At 40.3% G+C, this 21,693-nt stretch overlaps 1 protein-coding gene across 1 annotated transcript in view; it reads left to right on the forward strand.

The window, feature by feature from the left end:
* SCAI (suppressor of cancer cell invasion) overlaps positions 1-21,693 on the forward strand; it is a 143,146-nt gene that overhangs the window by 57,399 nt on the left and 64,054 nt on the right. The window contains exon 3 of the mRNA XM_059410824.1: positions 10,677-10,808. Coding sequence (XP_059266807.1) covers positions 10,677-10,808 — 132 coding nt within the window. The remainder of the gene's footprint in view (positions 1-10,676; positions 10,809-21,693) is intronic.

The following is a 21,693-nucleotide window of genomic DNA, read 5'->3' on the forward strand; positions in this document are numbered from 1 at the left end:
TGTTCAGTCCGCCTGGAACCCCAGCCTCCCTGCTCCCGGGCTGCTCCCTCCTTCACTTCATCCAGGACTCCGCTTGAAGCTTCCCTTTTCAAATGTCCGTTCACCTGCTCAAACTGAACTATTACAATACCCCACTCACACGGTCCTTCCTGCTCTGTTTTCTTCACAGTACTTCTCACTTGGAGTATTCAATTCATTTTTTTTTTTTTTAAGATTTTATTCATTTATTTGACAGAGAGAAATCACAAGTAGACAGAGAGGCAGGCAGAGAGAGAGAGAGGGAAGCAGGCTCCCCGCTGAGCAGAGAGCCTGATGCGGGACTCGATCCCAGGACCCTGAGATCATGACCTGAGCCGAAGGCAGCAGCTTAACCCACTGAGCCACCCAGGCGCCCTAATTCATTTGTATTTTATTCTGTTTTTGTCTTTCCGCCATACAGTACACTTTGTGAAAGCAGGGGTTTTGCCCATTTTGTTCGCTGCTATATTCTAGCATCTAGAAAAATGCCTGGCATTTAGGGGACTCTCAGTTGATATTTGTTGAATGAATGAACAAACACTGGACTGTTTGTATTGTGACTAATGGTATAAATGTCCAGTTGGGTTTTTTTTCTTTTAGATTTTTATTTATTTATCTATTTATTTGACAGACAGAGATCACAAGTAGGCAGAGAAACAGGCAAAGAGAGAGAGAGGAGCAAGCAGGCTTCCTGCGGATCAGAGAGCCCGATGTGGGGCTCTATTGCAGGACCCTGGGATCATGACCCGAGCCGAAGGCAGAGGCTTTAACCCACTGAGCCACCCAGGTGCTCCATAAATGACCAGTTTTAATATTTGCTACCTTCTACTGACTGTATTTGTGTGCTTCCTGGACTATAATGTTATGATTATTGTCCAATTTAACTTATAATAGCTGTATGAGAAGAAAATAGTGCAATCTTCATTTTAGAATTGAAGAACTCCTCAAGCTTAGAAAAATTAAATAACATTCCCAAAGTCAAAAAGCTAACAATTAGAAACATTCCTTGACAGGTAGATTTGATAACCAAAGTTTGTTTAAAAATAAAAACATGGTTTCAGTGATTCTTTGGATCTTGTAGTTTTTTTCAAAGAGGGAGTTCCAGTTACTGGGAGAGGAAAAAAAAAACTTAAAAATGTGGTCAGCTATGTTTTAAGGGAAAGGAGAGATAAGACCCATGGGATTGGAAGGGTTGGGGTACTGGAGATCAAACAACTCCCGTTTGTAATCTTTGAATTCTTATCTAAGGGTGCTGACCTTGAGGGTCCTTTGGAATGAAGAGTATGACTTTGGAGTCCTTTTCCAGCTGTGTAAGTCTAGCTAAATAGCTTATCTGAACCTTTTCTTCATCTCTAAATTCTAGTAACAGTGTCTACCTTATGGTGATATGAAGATGAAATAATATATATAAATTGCCTAGCATAGTGTCTGCCACTTGGGAGCTTGATTTCTCCTGTCCCCTGCTCTTGTTTCCCTCCCTTTAGCTGCAAGGGACAAGAAATCCATGTTGTTTCAACACCCTTCAGCGTGATTTTTTTTTTCTAAGTTTTTAATTATTTATTAGAGAAAGAGCACAAGCAGGGGGAGAGACAGAGAGAAAGGGAGAAGGAGATTCCCCGCTGAGCATGGAGCCCAGTGTGGGGCTTGGTCCCAGATCTGAGCTGAAGGTACGCACTTAACCGACTGAGCCATCCAGGTGCCCCCAAGTGATTTTTTTTCTTAACAACTTCCTCCAGATAAGTAATCTCATACATAAAGCTGTTTTCTGGTAGTATGTAGGCAATCAAGGTACCTTTTATAATTTGGATGTCATTTTGTTTTATCATTGCAATTCAAAGAGGTACTCATGGGCTTTGTTAGTAAGTGCTGTGTGCACATATTGCTGTCACAAACCTTTGGGTCTGATTCCTGCTTTTGGCAATTGAATGTTCATGAACACTGAGTATCAGTAACTGGGAAGCCCTCTTTACTTGGTCTCCCCATGTTTCATGAAATACCAGATTTTTTTTAAAAGTCAGTGACATGTTTGCTAACACATATACTTTTAGATTCTTACTAGAATTTATTGAAGTACCATGTTACAATTTCTGTAATTGTCACCATGTCTGCAGAGTAGTGTTATCATGCGCAGATTCAGAGAATAGGTTTTCCTTAACCACTGAGTAACCGAGGTAGGAAAAAAAAAACCTGGAATTTTTCAGTTCTTTCTCTGAAATTAAATAGTACAACATTTGGGGCGCCCGGGTGGCTCAGTGGGTTAAAGCCTCTGCCTTCGGCTCAGGTCATGATCCCAGGGTCCTGGGATGGAGCCCCTCATCGGGCTCTCTGCTCCACGGGGAGCCTGCTTCATCCTCTCTCTCTGCCTTCCTCTCTGCCTACTTGTGATCTCTGACTATCAAATAAATAAATAAAATCTTAAAAAGAACATGTTCTGAAGTTGAATGTGGTGATGCTTGTATATCTGTGAATATATTGAAAACCGCTGCCTTACATACCTAAATAAGTGAACTGTGTGGTATGTGAATCATATTTCAATAAAGCTGTTATATTAGTATACATATATATACAGATATATGGGCATATCATCAGTTAGTTACTGCTAAAAGAAAGAGTAACTTTTATTTTTCTTTTAGTGAAAAATTTATTATTTTCTTTCCTTGGCTTTCAATTTATTACAGATAAAACCTGTAATTTAGGAAACCCAAATTGTCATGGTATAGATCATAAGTATCTTTTAATGGGTTATTGGCTGTTATGTTTTTGTTTTTCATTCTGCTTAACACAAATCAGGTGTGACCTAATATTTGCATTTGCATTACTAACAGCTTTCTCTCCGAGTATGCTGAGATGGTGGTTTTGGGTGGCCCCAGATGCTTTTCATGTTGTCTGCTTTTAGTGTACTATAGACACAGACTTCTGACTATTGCCACTGTCATCTTTGTTTGTGATTAAGAAGAAAAAGTCTGTGTGGTCTGTTCTTCTTCCTATACCAAATAAGAGTAATGTCTTGTTGGTTGGTGATTGAGATTCTTGCCTGAACTTCTTATTGCCTCGTGAGTTTTTATGTGATGAATAAATGGAACTATTTCAATTGCACTAGATTGCATTTGACTGCTACCTCTGTGGGTTCCCCCACTGGAGACAGTTTTTATGAATCATTAGCCTTAGGCTGCTTCAGATGATGTTTTCTCACATTATTCTCAAGGGTACATATTTTTGATGCTTTCATTCTGTATATTTTTGTGTTTCCTGCCCCATTAGCCTCATAAATAGTCCTTGCATGTGTCTTGTTGATAGTCATTGTTTTGAGATGACTGACTGACTAATGCCTACCTTCCCTTTCTTTCACTGTAGTACTTTCTGGTAGGCTGTGCTAGGCCTCCATTCAGTAAGTACTGGATTTGCATATTTGTGTGTGTTAAACACCTCTCTTCTTCCACATTCGGTAGGCAAAATATCTTCCTAGTCTAGTGCACAGCATCTCACAAATGACCTTCTGGCTCTGTGTACAGGACTGAGGCTCCAAGACCTAGCTCCTTTGGCTTTCTTTTCTTAAACTCTCTTTGCCTTCAGTCCATTCAGTTGCTCTCGACACAGAGCGAGGAGAAGGGTGGCGCCTACGCATTCCTCCCGACGTTGTTCTTACAGCATGTAGCTTAAGTTCAGTCGCATGTTGCATTAAGTCTGAAAAATTGTTTTCAGAAAATAATTTGCATGTAATTCAGGATAGTTTTGTGCTGTCTTTGATACGTGAACATGCTTTCCATGCTGGTAAGGACCAGCTTCCGAGCACTGCCGTTTGTTCGTATTATAGGAATACCATCTGGACCAAGCAGTAGCTTCTTGTTCCTTTTACAGTGAATGTGTGAAAACCACATACACACACATTAAAAAAATTTTTGTACTTAGTATTTTTCAATTTGTGCTCTGTTCTGAGCACAAGTATGACAGTTTTACGGCTAATAATTCTAGACTACATCATAATTTACAGGGCAGTTTTATATCCATTAGTTCATTTTATTGTCCAACAGCCTTATGGGGTCCTTATTATTAATATCTCATTTTTTATAGGTGAGAAAACATATGTGTGATACTTTTTTTTTCATTTATTTATTTGTCAGAGAGAGAGAGAGGAGAGAAAGCACAATTGGGAGGAGTAGGAGGCAAAGGGAAGAGCAGACTCTGTGCTGAGCTTGATAGAGGACTTGATCTCAGGACCTGAGCCTGAGCCAAAGGCATTTGTCCAACCTACTGAGCCACCCAGGCATGCCCACTTCTTCTTCTTATTTTTAATATTATTTAATTATTTGCGAGAAAGGGAAGGGGTTGGGGCAGAAGAGCAGAGGGAGAAGGACAGGCAGACTCCATGTTGAGTTCAGAGCCCAACGGGGGGGCTTGATCTCAGAACTCTGATATCATGACCTGAGCTGAAATCAAGAGCCAGACGCTCAACTGACTGAGTCACTGAGGCACCCCTGTGTGATAGACTCTTATGCTGATGCTTAATTAGACAGCCATTCCATCTCTATTCGACTTTTTAGAAATCTGAGTACATTAGAAAATGATTTCTTTCCTACCATGTGATTTCTATAAATATATTCTCTGTTCTGTCCGAATAAATTTCTTACTATATTTTGGTTTCACTTCCAACGTATTTCCATTGTTTTCTCGATGGTTCTCTTTTAGGTCTTTCATTCTTTCTCTCTTACCCTTCTTCCTTCCTTCCTTCCTTCCTTCCTGGGAGAGAGAGTGTGAGAGAGCAGGAGCTGGATGGGAGGTGGGGAAGGGGCAGAAGCCGGCTCCCCTCTGAGCAGGGAGCCCCATCCCAGGACCCTGAGATCATGACCTGAGCTGAAGGTAGATGCTTAACTGACTGAGCCACCCAGGCGCCCTCTCCCCTTAGCTCTTATTACAGGATGATTCTCTCTCTCTCTCTCTTTTTTTCTTTTGAAGCATCACTAAACTGCAGAGTAATAACCATGGGGATATTATACATGACACAGTGTTTTTAGACTTCTTTCACACCTAAAAAACCTTGCTCTATCTTCACAACAGTTATTTGAGATCTACAGAACAAGTGCAAATTGCTTGTTTTTGTGAATTAAAAACTTGCGGCTCAAAGTGTTACCTAAAGTTTTGGTTTGTTTGTTCATAATCACATAACTAAGAAGTGTTAGGAACAGGAATACTCGGGCTTCTGGGCTACGGGAGGGCTCTTTCCACTGTTGTTAGGACCCTGCATTGTTTCCCCCTGTGTCATGTAATACACACTTAACCAGGTTTCTTTCATACTTTCGTGTTGCCAACCACTTACTCAGAATTCAGTCCAGAGTAGCCAGTTTCTCTTGTTGCTTTGTTGAAAGACTTCCTAGAAAAAGAAATTGTCAACAAGGCAGGTCAATAATTTGCCAGATGCTCTGTATTTAGCAGAACGACTCTTTGAACAGTTGTCCCTACTCGTTGCTCTTTTGCTGTGTGTCTATTTTGTAATCCGTATCAGGATTCTGTCGTATATGGATTGGTTTCCTTGGGCTGCCATAACAAATTACCAGTAAGTGGGTGGCTTAAAACAACAGAAATTTGTGCTCTCACACTTCAGGAGGGCAGAAGTCCAAAATCAAGGTGTTGGCAGGATTGATCCTTTTTAGAAGAAACTCAGAGGGATCATCTGTTCCATTTCCCTGCCCCTAGCTTCTGGTGGTCGCCAGCAATCCTTGGTGTTCCTTGGCATACAGCTGCATAATTCCCGTCTGTCTCCTTCTTCATATGGCTGTCTTCCCTCTGTGTCTGTGTCTGCACATGGCATTCTCCTCACTCTGGGTGTCTGTCTCTCCTCAGTTCCTAAGGACACCAGTCAAATTGGATTAATACTCTATTGCAGTATGACTGCATGTTAATTTACATCTTAATTACATCTGCAAACACGCTACAGCTGACCCTTGCACAACACGGGTTCTTGAACTGTGCTGGTCCACTTATAGGTGGATTTTTTTTAGGAAATCTATAAACTGACAGTATCAAAGAGACATGTTTTCTATTCCTTATGATTTTAATAACAGTTTCTTTTCTCCAGCTTACTTTATTTATAATAATACAGTATATCATAGGCACAGTGTACCAAATATATGTTCACTTACAGTTGATAATATTGGTAAGGTTTCTGGTCAACAGTAGGCTATTATAGTTAAATTTGCAGCGGGCGGGGTGTCAAAAATTATACATGGGTTTTCAGCTGCACAGGGAGTCAACTTGTCTTTCTTTCACTTTTCTGGTAGTGTCTTTTAATGAATACAGTTCTTGGTTTTCAGAATGATCTAACTTTTCCATCCTGAAGTGAACTGTTTAAATAAACTTTTTTAAAAAAAATTAATCCCAGGATCATGAAGATTGCCTCCCATATTCTTATGTAAGAACTGTTTGATTTTACCTTTTATATTTACATCCAGGCTACCTAGAATTGATTTTTGTGTAATGTAGATAGGAATCAAGATTCATGCTCTTTCTTTTAACTTAGCTATCTAGTTGACCCAGTACTGGTTCTTTTTCTTTCTTTCTTTCTTTTTTTTTGGTAAAATGATTTTTTCTCATTGTTTTAGAGTGCCACTGTTGTGTGTTGTGTGTCATAAATCAAGTGAGCATTTACATTTGGGTTGTCCTTCAACTCTATTCCGTTGTATTCTTCAATTTTTCTCTCCTTGTGCCCATTCCACAGTCTTCAGTCCTGGTACTTTTCAAAAGTCTTGAAATTAACAGATGAAATTAATTTTAATAATATATTTTATTTAACTAAAATACCAAAATATTATTTTAGTATCATCCAGTGGCATCAGTTCTTCTATTTTCTTCTTCAGGATTATTTTGCCTGCTATTGGCTCTTTACATTTCTGTGTAGGTGATAGAATCAGTATGTCCATTACCACAAACAAATCTATCAATACTTTGATTTTATTGCATTGATCTATAGACGAATTTAGGGAATCTTAATGTCTTTATAATTTTGAGGCTTCTAGTATAAAATACGGCATATTCTTAATTTTCTGTAAGTCTTTAACTTTCAAGCTCTGAGGGTTTTATAGCTTTCTGTGATTCGTCTTGTATATCTGCATTACATTTATTCTGAGGTTTTTTTTAATATTACTTGGTACAGTTGTTAAAGATAGATACTTTTTAAAGTTTTACTTAATAATTATTTGTTCTGGGGCGCCTGGGTGGCTCAGTTGGTTAAGCGGCTGCCTTCAGCTCTGGTCATGATCCCAGGATCCTGGGATCGAGCCCCACATCAGGCTCCCTGCCTGGCAGGGAGCCTCATTCTCCCACTCCCCCTGCTTTGTTCCCTCTCTTGCTGTCTCTGTCAAATAAATAAATAAAATCTTAAAAGAAAAAGAAATATAATTGAGTCATGTATGATTTTAAGTTTTCTCCTAGACACATTAAGAAGAAGAAACAGATGAAATTAATTTTAATAATATATTTTATTTAACTAAAATACCAAAATATTATTTCAACATGTAGCAATATAAAAATTATTAATGAGATTTTTACATCCTTTTTTCATAATAAGTCTGCTAAATTTGTTGTATTTTACATTTACAACATATCTCAATTTATTTATTATAAGAGATTTTATTTTTTTATTTGACAGAGACAGACACAGTGAGAGAGGGAACACAAGCAGTGGAAGTGGGAGAGGGAGAAGCAGGCTTCCCGCTGAGCAGGGAACCTGATGCGGAACTTGATCCCAGGACGCTGGGATCATGACTTGAGCCACCAAGGCACCCAATACATCTCAATTTAAAGATTTTATTTATTTATTTGACACAGAGAGAGAGATCACAAGTAGGCAGAGAGTCAGGCAGAGAGAGAGGAGGAAACAGGCTCCCCGCTGAGCAGAGAGCCCAATGCAGGGCTCGATCCCAGGACCCTGAGATCATGACCCAAGCCCAAGGCAGAGGCTTAACCTTCTGAGCCACCCAGGCACCCCAGCACATCTCAGTGTAGAGTGCCAATGTTTCATATGCAAAGTAACCACATGTGGCTAATCACTAGTTTTGGACAGTATAGATCTAAAGGATGAGTCATACTTTTTTAAACAAATAATTGTTTGATTGTATGTATAACAGTTTGATTATACGTATGTATAATCAACCAATTACACATATAATATGTATAATTGTGGATATGTATACTGTACAATATACATCAAATGTATATTATACATATAATGTGTATAATGTGTGTAATTATATGTATGATTTCTTTAAGATTTTCTTTATTTATTTGGGAGAGAGAATGAGTGGGTGAGGGGCAGTGGGAGAAGCAGGCTCCCTGCTGAGCAGGGAACGCAATGCAGTGCTTGATCCTGGGGCTCCAGATTCATGATGTGAGCTGAAGGCAGACGCCCAACTGACTCAGCCATCCAGGCGTCCCTCTAGATATGATTTCTAATGGAGTCACTGAAGAAGCCTCTACTGTCATTAGATTTTCAAGAAAGGTTTTACTGAAAAGGTGTCATTTGCATGTCTTGAACTATGAATAGAAATTTACCAGGTGAAAATAAATAAATAAATAAATTTACCAGGTGAACAAAATAGGCAAAAGCAATAACATGTAAAATTGTGATGTTATATAAAAGTGGAATTTGTTCAGAGGCCCCTGGTTGGCCCAGTCAGTTGGGTGGCTAACTCTGGATTTCAGCGCAAGTCATGATCTCACCGTCCTGGGTTTGAGCCCCTCATCGTGCTTCCTGCACCGTGCTTCCTGACTGGGGGTGGGGTCATCTTCTCTCTCTTCCTCTGCCCCTCCCCCTCCCCTTCTACTCCCCTGCTCAGGCACCAGAGCAGGCGAACTCTCTCGAACTTACAACCCTGAGATTGACTGAGCCAGCCAAGTGCCTAAGTTTACTTATTTTTAAGCTTTTGTTTTCTGTTTTTCTCCCACGTCCTGGGGATGTGAGTCACCCTGGCTCACAAGGTATTTGAGGTGAGGTGAAGAAGGCTACAGGCAGCTTTGGGCCTAGTTTGTGCCTCTCCTGCTCGATTTAGAGAATGAAGGTGGGCATTGGGTTGGGAGGGAAGACTTACCCAGGGTCATTACACTGTGAAACCCTTCCAAGGCCCAGCCCTTTCAGGTCTGTTTCCCTCTGTTAAAACCTCCTACCCCACCAAGCGCAGAAAGCATTGGTGAGAAGAGGGAGCATGTGCACATGCAGAGTCCACGCAGTACCATGCATGCAAGTCACCCCCACCCCCGGCTCCACGGCACCCACTTGTTCTCTGCAGCCCCTGGACATTTTTAGGCTTCCTGACAATCTTCCTGCCCTGTAGCCACAATTGCCTGTTCAAGAAAATGTTGGAGAGAAAAATATTTACCAAAATAACTACACCACACCCTGACTCTCATCTCTGGTCTCTGGCTCTTGTCTGTTCTGCCTGTATTTTCACCCTGCATTAGGGCCAGATTTCTGTATGTTGTTCTGGGTGTTTCTGTCCATATGTAAACACAAATGAATATTTTTATTTAGTATAGGTTCATACTACCCATACTGTCCAGCAACTTGCTGTTTTCTCAAATGGCTTGATTACCAGGATTGATTACATATGAAGATAGCTTAGATTTAACAAAATGTATCTTTAATGTGTATGTGTGTATGTGTGTGGTTTCTATACCCTTTTTACACTGAGTAGTATGTTACACTGGCATGTTCTCACCTTATCTTAAATATAATTTTAAGTTAGTGACAGGATATAGTGCTGTTGTTAGCATTGTGTGAAGCACTTTTTTTTTTTTTTTTGGAAGATTTTATTTATTTATTTGACAGACAAAGATCACAAGTAGGTGGAGAGGCAGGCAGAGAGAGGGGGAAGCAGGCTCTCTGCTCAGCAGAGAGCCTGATGCGGGGCTCGATCCCAGGACCCTGGATTGAAGGCAGAGGCTTAACCCACTGAGCCACCCATCAAGAGTCCACTAACTTGTGTGAAGCACTTTTAAAAAAATATTTCACTTATTTGAGAGAGAGGGAGCACACAAGCAGGAGAGGGAGAGAACCTCAGGCAGACTGCATGCAGAGCACAGAGGCTGACATGGCGCTCTGTCTCGGCCATGAGACCATGACCTGAACTGAAACCAAGAGCTGGGACACTTAACCGAATGAGCCACCCAGGGGCCCTGTGAAACACTGTGAAACACTTAATAATTGCCCTCTTTGGTTCTTTTAGGTTGTTACCAGTTTTTAAATATTATGATACTGAAAATTATAGATAAAAATTATAGATAAAGTGTTTTACATTTGTCGATCATTTTCTAGGATGGATTTACAGAATGGATCCAAAAGATAAATAGATCGGAAGGATCAACATTTTGTTTCTTAACCATATAGAGGAGGACTTGGAACATAATAGGCATCCAGTTAATGCTTATTGGGTGAACGAATATTAACAAAAATTTACTTTCCAATATGGATGTACCAGTTTTCATTCCTACTATCAATATGAGCTTGTCTGTTTTCCCACACCATCTTGTACTTATGTTATTTGGATGATTTGACTGTGATCAGAAGAATCCTATATGCATCTTGAAAAAAATGCTCAGATAATATAACTAAGATATGTTTCTCTTTTTATTTTTACATACTGGATAAATGGACGGATGTTTTCTTACAGGACTGAATTTGCGCTTAAAGAAATCATGTCCTCTGGAGGTGCTGAAGATGATATCCCACAGGGAGAGAGGAAAACAGTTACAGATTTTTGTTACCTTCTGGATAAGTCTAAGCAACTGTTCAATGGATTAAGGTTAGTGGACTCTTGATGCCTTAAACTTTTCTCTAGTTCTGTATTTTTTCTCATGGCTGGTATGTGGTAAGTTTCTGAAAGTTATGGGTAGACTGTTCTTTTTTTTTTTTAAGATTTTATTTATTTATTTGACAGGGATCACAAGTAGGCAGAGGAAGCAGGCTCCCTGCTAAGCAGAGATCCCGATGTGGGGCTCGATCCCAGGACCCTGGGATCATGACCTGAGCCGAAGGCAGAGGCTTTAACCCACTGAGCCACCCAGGCGCCCCTAGACTATTCTATAAATACGTGTATTAGAGGTTATCACACTTTTTTCTGTGACACACTTCATTCTCGGATGAAAAAAAATAGGAGAAAGGAGAATTTCTATTGTTTTATTCAAGTTGAGAATAATTATTTTGTTAAATGGTTTTATGTACATTGTTCCACATCATTCCTGATGTACATCTGATTTTACACACTGGGGTATTGACGTTAATATATCTTTTAAGAAGACATTTACAGTTATAAAGATAATTACAGGATCACCAAATGAATCCTCCCTGACCACTATCTAAAGCTACACTTCTGGGGCATCTGGGTGGCTTACTGGGTTAAGCCTCTGCCTTCAGCTCAGGTCATGATCTCAGGGTCCTGGGATCGAGCCCCACATCGGGCTCTCTGCTCAGCACGGAGCCTGCTTCCCCCTCTCTCTCTGCCTGCCTCTCTGCCTACTTGTGATCTCTGTCTGTCAAATAAATAAATAAAATCTTTTTAAAAAAACCCTACTCTTTCAATCACTTTATCCCTATATTCATTTAATTTATTTTTAGATTGTATTTTGAGAGAGAGAGAGCAAGAGAGAGAGCATCAGCAGGGGCGCTGTATAGAGGGAGAGGGAGAAGCAGACTCCCCACTGAGCAGGGAGCCCAACCTGGGGCTCAATGCTAGGACTCTGGGGTCGTGACCCGAGTGGAAGGCAGATGCTTAACCAACGAGTCACTTAGGTGCCCCTAATTTTTTTTTTTTTTTTAATAAACTCATCACTATCTTGAGCAGTCTTATTGATTTGCTTTATAATGTCTTCCTACCTAAAATTAAATGTTCCTGAGAGCAAGACCCTGTCTGTCACAATTTCTCTAGTAAGTAAGCCAGGGTCTGGCCCACAGCAGATGCTTTATAAACATTTGTTAATGAAGGATTCCCAAGACAGTGTTCACTCCTACACTCTGCTGCTTCCTATTTTGTGCTATAAAAGAATCTTTGAGATCCGCTTTTGCTTTTGCTAACAGTCAGATTAATTGCATCTTTTTTTTTTTTAAGATTTTATTTTCTTACTTGACAGACGGAGATCACAAGTAGGCAGAGAGGTAGGCAGAGAGAGAGGAAGGGAAGCAGGCTCCCTGCTGAGCAGAGAGCCCTACTTGGGGCTTGATCCCAGGACCTTGGGATCATGACCTGAGCTGAAAGCAGAGGCTTTAACCCACTGAGACACCCAGGTGCCCCCATTTTTTTTTTTAATTTAAGTAATCTCAACATCCACTTTGGGGCTCTAACTCATGACCTCGAGATCAAGTCACAGGCTCTTCCAACTGAGCCAGCCAGGTGCCCCCTTAAGATTTTTTATTTTATTTTATTTTTTATTTTAAGTAGGCTCCATGCCTGACATAGAGCCCAATGCAAGGCTTAAACTCATGACCCTGAGATCAAGATGAGCTGAGATCCGGAGTCGGATGCTTAACCAACTGAGCCATGCAGGCACCCTAAGATTTTATTTTATTTTATATTATTTTTAAAGATTTTATTTATTTATTTGACAGAGATCACAAGTAGGCAGAGAGGCAGGCAGAGAGAGAGGGGGAAGCAGGCTCTCCGCTGAGCAGAGAGCCCAATGTGGGGCTCCATCCCAGAACCCTGAGATCATGACCTGAACTAAAGGCAGAAGCTTAACTCACTGAGCCACCCAGGTGCCCTCAAGAATTTTTTCTTTTTTAAAGATTTTATTTATTTATTTGACAGAAATCACAAGTAGGCAGAGAGGCAGGAAGAGAGAGTGAGAGGGAAGCAGGCTCCCTGCTGAGCAGAGAGCCTGATGTGGGACTCGATCCCAGGACCCTGAGATCATGACCTGAGCCGAAGGCAGTGGCTCAACCGCTGAGCCACCCAGGCACCCCAAGATTTTATTTTTAATTGATCTCTACACCCATCGTGGGGCTTGAACTTAAAACCATGAGACTGAGAGTCATATGTTCCACTGACTGAGCCAGCCAGGCACTCCTATTGTCTGTCCTTTGGATGAAAGTCATTCTTGTGGGTCTTTTGAGGTGGTATCTCATTGTGGTTTTGTTGTATTTCCCAAGTGACTAATGATGTTGGGCATCTTTTCATGTATGTATTAACCAAATGTCTTTTTTTTTTTTTTTTTTCCCCTTATGGGGAAGGAGGGCCAGAGGGAGAGATAGAGAGAATCTCAAGCAGCCCCTACACCCAGCCTGGAGCCTGACGTGGGGCTCCATCTCATAACCCTGAGATCATGACCTGAGCCAAAATCAAGAGTCAAATACTTAACAGATAGATCCGCCCAGGCACCCAGCCAAATGTCTATTCTAATCCTTTGATCATTCTTCCAATTGGGTTATTTATCCTCTTTTTTTTTTTTTTTTAAGATTTTATTTATTTATCAGAGAGAGAGAGGGGGAGAGAGCGAGCACAGGCAAACAGAATGGCAGGCAGAGGCAGAGGGAGAAGCAGGCTCCCTGCTGAGCAAGGAGCCCGATGTGGGACTTGATCCCAGGACGCTGGGACCATGACCCGAGCCAAAGGCAGCTGCCTAACCAACTGCGCCACCCAGGCGTCCCAGGTTATTTATCCTCTTAAGTTATAGTTGTTCTGGATATAAGTCCTTCTTGAGTTGTAATGATTCGCAAATGTGTATTTTTCCATTCAGTGGGCTGTCTCTCCACTTTCTTGATGGTGTCGTTTGAAGCAGAGAAGCTTTTATTTTAGTAAAGTCCCGCTTGTTATTCTTCTTGTTCATTGGTTGTACTTTTAGTGCTTTGTCTAAGAAATCATTGCCTAACCTGAAGTCATCAAGATTTACTCCTGTTTTCTTCTTTTACGCTGCTCGCTCTCCTATTTAGATCTGTGGACCATTTTTAGTTAATTTTTACATATGCTGTGAGGTCTTAGACATTTTTTTAAATCAGAAAACATTTTTTTCAGTTGAATATTGCATTTCTTTCGTATTTTTCTTTCTTGTTCCTTGTTCTCCCTTCTTGTTTATATTCTTGTATTGCTTACATTGAATATTCAGCCCAAATTCTCTGCAACAATCTAGTCACTCGATTTTCATCTCTGTTCTTTTCTTCATCACTTTCAGAAAATGTCTCTGAAATTTGTCCACTAAATATCACATTTTATTTCTTTTATTATTCATTTACTATTTACAAGACATATTTCTTCTTGTAATTTCATATCAGTACTTTTTTGCTATACTGCTTTTCAAAAACTAGGTATTACATATTTGACCCAAAGTTTACTAGTTCTCTGTATATTCTTATTTGAATATAAGAATGAGTATAGTAGGAGTGTGAGTATGTTTTCACTCAATATGTCTGAGAAGCATATTGGATTTAGCAATGTCATTTTCCTTCTTCTTTTTTTTTTTTTAATTTATTTATTTGACATAAAAATCACAAGTAGGCAGAAGTAGGCAGAGAGGAGACAGAGAGAGAGGGAGAAACAGGCTCCCTGATGAGCAGAAAGCCCGACTTGGGGCTCGATCCGAGGACCCTGGGACCATGACCCTAGCCGAAGGCAGAGGTCCAACCCACTGAGTCATCCAGGTGCCCTGGCATTTCCCTTCTTATAAAGGAATTATTTTCCTAATCTGATTCTGAGTCATAAATGAATCATAAAGCTCAGGTAATCTCCTGCTAGAGACTTTCTGCCTGGTTAGCATTATTCTGTAACTACTACAACAGTAACAGTAACACATACATTCCACATAGCACCATACAGTTTATAAATCATTTTTAAGTACATCTTTATCTTTAGGCCACATGAGAACAGCATATATTGTATCCAAAACCCCTGCTAACTAGGAGTGCCTGCATGGCTCGATTGAGTGTCCCAACTCTTGCTTTTGGCTCAGGTCATGATTCTGGGGTCATGACATTGAGCCCTGCATCAGGCTTCACACTCAACAAGAGTCTGCTTGAGATTCTGCCCCCCCTACTCACTCCTCCCCCTGCTCACATACATGTGCTCTCTCTCAAATAAATAAATAAATATTAAAAAAAAAAAACAGCTGCTAACTAGAATTAAATTGTTTTATTTCACTCTGTTTTTGAAATGTTGTTTCAGTTGTGCAAATATATTTTACCAGCTCAAATGGGTCTCATTTTGGTCTTTTTTTTAAGTGCCATTTTAATGATCACACTGATCTTTTTTTTAAAGGATTTTATTTATTTATTTGACAGACAGAGATCACAAGTAGGCAGAGAGGCAAGCAGAGAGAGAGGGGGAAGCAGGCTCCCGACTGAGCAGAGAGCCCGATAAGGGGCTCGATCCCAGGACCTTGAGATCATGACCTTAGCTGAAGAACCCACTGAGCTACCCAGGCGTCCCTGATCACACTGATTTTATTTTGATTTTTAAAATTTTATTTAGTTTTAAAGTAACTGCAGAGTAAAATTTATCTGTGGGAATGGTAGGAAACCCTAATTCATGGAGAATGTTGTGTGATCTCTAACCTTTAGGACTGTTTATTCACTGTTGGGGAAATTTATTATAATATGCCAGTGATGCCTATTTCAGTTTAGTTCTTGAGCACTTGAAACTATAACAGGTTCAAGATTTAATCCTTTTGACTCTTGTTCTCTAAAATATTCAGTACATGAAGACACAGGTCCCACCAGTTTGAAATCTCCCTTCTTCATTTGTTAAGTGAGAATTTTGTCAGTGTATATTTGTAACTTGCAGCTATCATAAATTGCTACCTAAAAGCAGTATTTTCTATACTGATACGTTGATTGCCTCCCAGATGTGGAATAGTAGTTTCCTTAAGTGCTATTTAAAATTTGACAATACTGGGGTGCCTGGGTGGCTCAGTGGGTTAAGCCACTGCCTTCGGCTCAGGTCATGATCTCAGGGTCCTGGGATCGAGCCCCGCATCGGGCTCTCTGCTCAGCAGGGAGCCTGCTTTTTCCTCTCTCTCTGTCTGCCTCTCTGCCTGCTTGTGATCTCTCTGTCAAATAAATAAAATCTTAAAAAAAAATAAAATAATAAAATAAAATTTGACAATACTAATAAGGCTAGGACTCCTGGGTGGCTCAGTTATTAAGCGTCTGCCTTCGACTCAGGTCATGATCCCAGGGTCCTGGAATCGAGTGCCACATCAGGCTCCCTGCTCAGTGGGAAGCCTGCTTCTCCCTCTCCCACTGCCCCTGCTTGTGTTCTTGCTCTCACTCTCTCTGTCAAATAAATAAAATCTTTAAAAATAAAAAAATTTAAAAAACAACTAATAATGCTAAATTTTGGCCAAGAAGAATGGGTAAGCAAAGTCATCAGGGCATGCAGGGCTCTTTTTATTTTAAACAGCCTTAATTATTTCTAGTATAAAAATGGTGAGTAAAGAGTACATATTATCTGAATGCTTTTTGGGTTGCTGTTTGAGAGGGATGTAACTAGTGGTGGCACAGGTCTATAGTTCTCTGAGAGATTAGTACTCAGACTGTCTTCCATTTTCTTTTCATTTTTTAAGAAAATCTATTTTATATACATACCCAAATATGGAATAATATAGATCTATTAAAAATATTTTGGTGGATATGTAAATGAGAGTTATATGGTATATGGTTAAATGATATATAGTTAAATGAAAAAGTGCAAATTGTAAAAACTTCATGATCTCAGTTTATAAAAAATTTTATATTTCATCGATGTCCATTTACCATACTAACTCTTAGAGGGGACTCTTTGCTCTTAGTGCTCAGTTCAGTCCCTAAATGACGACCAGATATATTTGGGGGCTGGTTTTCTCAAAGTGTCTGGCACATGTAGGGTGTGTATTTTTTGTGCTTGTTTCTATAAAGGAAAGTGCTTTATTCAGTATTAGATCTTGGTTGAAGACCTCCCTCTGTTTATCAGTTCTGTAGGTCATGTTAGAGTTCCCTAGAGTGTTGGGTTGTGGGTTATATGGCATTCTTGTCCACACCGCTCTCCTGTTCCCTCTCCAAAGAAGTTCTTTGAGTTACATGAATTAAACACCTCTCTACTTTCAAGAGTTAATATAGTTTTTGTGCATTTCTTTTTTTTTTTTAAGATTTTATTTATTTCACAGAGAGAGAGATCACAAGTAGGCAGAGAGATAGGCAGAGAGAGAGAGGAGGAAGCAGTCTCCACCCAGGCGCCCCTGTGCATTTCTTTTAAAATAGAGATTTCTGGGCACCTGGGTGGCTCAGTGGGTTAAGCCGCTGCCTTCGGCTCAGGTCATGATCTCAGGGTCCTGGGATCAAGTCCCACATCGGCTCTCTGCTCAGCAGGGAACCTGCTTCCCTCTCTCTCTCTGCCTGCCTCTCTGTCTACTTGTGATTTCTGTCAAATAAATAAATAAAATCTTTAAAAAAATAAAATAAAATAAAATAGAGATTTCTTTGGTAAAAATGAAAAGAAAGGTTTTTTGGTGTTTTCCCTTCTTCTGGTTGTGTTGGTCTGAATAGAAAACAGGATCACAATGTTTATAGAGAATAAAAATATATTGGGGTGGTCTGGGCCAGCTCTGGGATTTGGGGACAGTGGGGACTCAGCTGGAGTAGTGTGGCCTTTAACATGGTGCCCTTCATTCCTGACATTCCTTTCACTATTAGTGCTTATCTTCTGGCTAGCTTGCTTTTGTGTTTTCACTCATTTTTCCTTTGGGGGGCCGTTGTGGAGGGGGAGGAGGAAGGGTAGAGGGAGTGAGAGAATCCCAAGTAGGCCTCACTTGCAGCACAGAGCCCAACTTGGGACTTGATCCGATGACCCTGAGATCATGACCTGAGCCGAAATCAAGACTCAGACACTTAACCAACTCAGCGACCCTGGTGCCCCAACTATTTTTCTTGAGTTCACGAAGTAGTTATTAAACTTACAGTGCAGTGTCATATACTTTCAGACAAGTACACATATTATCATGTGTATAGTGTGTTTTGTACAAACAGGGCACATCTGTGTTGTTTATACTTGGATGAAGAAAGAGAACACGTAGCACCTCAGCAGCCCCCTTGTGCCCCCCTCACTTGGACTTAAACTCCTTATGAGCAGACCAAAAATGTGCATTTCAGTGTGTGAAAGGCTTCAGAGTTTCTATGTAATATCTTCCTTGGGTATAATAAATTCCCTTTTTACTCTTGAAGATGTGTCTTTCCACCTTATATTAAGTCTTTCATCTAACTTGTCAGAGCCTTTTGATTCTCCTAGATGTGAATATCTTAATGAAGTGTTTTTCTTGACTGAAAATATCTCCTTATATTATGTGCATAATAAATAAGTTCTTTCCACTCACTGTGTCAGAAAACATAGTCCAAGACAGTGAGAAATGGATGAAATGAATGGTGTTTTTCTTTTAATAGCTCTTGCATGTAGTTACAGTAGTAATGAAGTGAGAATAATGTTGGAAATATCTTTGAATACTGTCAGAAAATGATCAAAAGCCCAAGTGCTTGCAGGGTTCCAGTTACCATGGTGACTAAGACTGCTAGAGCAGAATGGAGTCCTTGCTGGGATTATATAAGGCAGCATCTTGAGACATGTGTTAGAGATACACAGCTGTGTCTACCAGTGAGATCCATGACTTTTGGGGCTTTGAGACAACAGAGGCCTCCGAATCACTGATTATTTGACTCCAGAGAAGCAGATACACTTGGCCAAAATAAGCATTGGAGGCCATAAATATAAATATATATATTGACAGAAAAGTACACCAAAGAGAAGTGTAATGGTGTTAAATAAAAATAACTGTAGAGATTATTTTGATTAAATATGCTCCCAGTATTTAAGTTAAAGAAGAAATCCCCTACACAGGAAAGGGTTAACTGGGAAAGTAAGGGTTCGCTCCCTTGGCCCCTTCCTACCCCGCCTCCTCCTTCCCCTTTCTTCCCTCTTTTTCTGCTGCTCCCTCTTCCTTCTCTTCTATCCTCAAAAAAACCACTATTTTCCTAGAGGCGAGTTCTGGTAATAGTAAAGCATATGTGATTTCAGAGATAATACTTAAACTACCTGTACAAGCCCGTGATGAATGCTTTTGTCTTCTGTGGCTTACCATTCGAAAGAACTGCACACACATTTGAGGTCCACGGCCACCAGAGCACAGCAGGTATCTTGATCATGTGATCTAGAGAAGCATTGACTAATAAGAATTTAATATGAGCCACAAAGGTGATTTTAAATGTTCTAGTAGCCGGATCTTAAAAATGTAAATAAAAAAGAAGTGAAATGAAGGTTAGTAATGTATTTCGTTTTATCTAGTATATCTGAAACACTTTATTTCTACATGTCATCAATATAGAAAAATTATTGAGATCTTTTATCTCCTTTATTTCTCACACTTAGTCTTTGAAGTACACTGAATATTCTTACACATATTCTTAATTACGTACATTTCAGTTCAGATGGGCCACTTTTCGAGGACTTCGTACCCATAGATGGCTATTGGCTCAGACAAAATACCTCCCACTTTCAGCTTTCGTTCTCGGGATGGTCTGCTGTGCTTTCTGGTGAATACATATGATACATACGGGCATTTGTGGGGGTGGGGGACTCTCTTCTTCACAGGTCCATCAGACGTCGCATTTGTTTCTTCTTTCTCTTCCCGTACAGATGCCAGTGGCCTGCAGGTCTCTTGGACCCACCTGTGTTTGGGAATTTGAGAGATACTTTGTTACCCACTGTGTAGTTTGCTAGGACTATCGTAATGAAATACCACTGATGGGGTGGCTTAAACAGCAGAAATTGTTGCACAGTTCTGGAGCTTAGAAGTCCAGGAGCAAGGTGCTGCAGGGCTGGTTCCTTCCCAGGCCTCTCTTTTCAGCTTGCAGATGGCTGTTTTCTTTCTCATATGGCCACCCTTCTGTGCATGTCTCTCTGTGTGTCCCCATCTCCTCTTGATAAAGATTGTATTAGTGCCCCCCCAAAAGGCCTTGTTTTAGTTTAATTACTATACTTCTTTAAAGGCCCTGCCTCCAAAGGCACATTCTGAGGTACTGGGGGCCAGGACTTCAATATATGAACTAGTGGGTGACATAGTTCGCCTGTAACATAACACTTATTTTTGCTGAAAATATTGTCTGTGGGTTTTTGGTTTTGTTACTAGTGGTTCTGTCTGTTTTTTGAATGGATCTGAGTAAATTAAAGACTGTGCTGCTGCCCTTTCCCCAGAATCCAGAAAATCAGTGATTTAAATGCTATACCAAGATTTTAAAAAATAAAAAGAGATGAGTGTATTTCTAATAGTTCTCTGTGACCGTCACAGTTCAGTATAACCTGATCTGGAACGTTACTGTTTATGAATACCTTAATTGCCTGGCTAGGAATAGAAATAGGGCTTCTTCACCTTTTTATTTAGTTGCTAGTGGGTGAGATCAAGGCTCGGTAAGGGGGAAAGTATTTGTGTTTACTTTTTGAGGTCTTCCAGGAGGAGCATAAAGAGAAAAAGTGAAGATGTTTTAAGAACAAGGGATTTCACGAAATCCTCCAGACACCCTCATTCGCATCTATTTTCTTGGTTTATAAATGAGAAGGCTGAAGCTTTGGCGTATTAAGCAATAGCTTATGTTAATAGGATAGGTTCTGATTTGGGAATTGCTACTTCAGAGAAGTGGTTCCTCCGTATAGGAGTTAAGATCCCAGAATACCAGGGGAGCTCTGGTAGCCTCTTCTCCCAAGGTGATATAGGCGAATGCTTGACGGTAGGACTGGTGCAGTTAACTCCCTGGCTTCTTGTACTCCTCTCCTTGGTTCGCAGAGGAACTCATGTCTGTAGAGCTTGGGTATTGTCATACCTACAAAATAGTCATGGACACTTGGTGGGACAAGGCAGCAACACCATGGAGGGGACATGGCATCTAAAACTTGACAGTCTTTTTTTTCCTATGAGCAGGGTGCCATTAGAAACAAATTTATGAATAGTTCCGTTTCTAAATGTAAGAATTTTTATACTTCCCCTGGAGCTGGTTCATAGGAGGAAGAGATACCATTCCATAGCTTTATTTGGCTTGGCATGTCTGAATTCAAACTGGGGGTGATTATTTGAAATTGTTCAAATTTGCTAACCATTATTAGGAATGGAACAATTTGCTAAATGCCTCCTTTAAAAAAAAAATATTTCATTTATTTATTTGGCGGAGAGAGAGCACAAGCAGGGGGAGTGGCAGGCCGAGGCAACTGGAGAAGCAGACCCCCCACTGAGCTGAGAGCCCAACATGGGTCTCAATCCTAGAACCCTGGGATCATGACCTGAGCCAAAGGCAGATGTTTAACCAGCTGAACCACCCAGGTGCCCCTGCTAAGTGCCTTCTGTGTGCCCACACCATTCTAGATATGGGGCTAGGGATAGGAACAGGATACCAAGATAGATAGGATGTCCACCTTCGGCCTATTCAAGCACTCTTGGGCACTTTCTTTCAAACCCTCATTCAAAAAAAGCTTTGCTCCCTCCTCAGTAAACAAAAGGCTTGATACTGTGGTATCATTAAGGTACCCTCCCCTAAAGGAAGCACTCAGTGTTAACAGCCTATACCTGTTGGTACCCCTGCACCTTCAAAGTCACAGATCCGTTCCTAGACCTATATTTGAAAACCAGATATACCAGTTGGCAAAAAAAAAAAAAAAAAAAAAAAAAAGTGTTAGTGTTAAAACAAGGAATTGC

This window comes from Mustela nigripes, chromosome 9, assembly GCF_022355385.1.
Source record: "Mustela nigripes isolate SB6536 chromosome 9, MUSNIG.SB6536, whole genome shotgun sequence".
Classification (NCBI taxonomy): Eukaryota; Metazoa; Chordata; class Mammalia; order Carnivora; family Mustelidae; genus Mustela; species Mustela nigripes.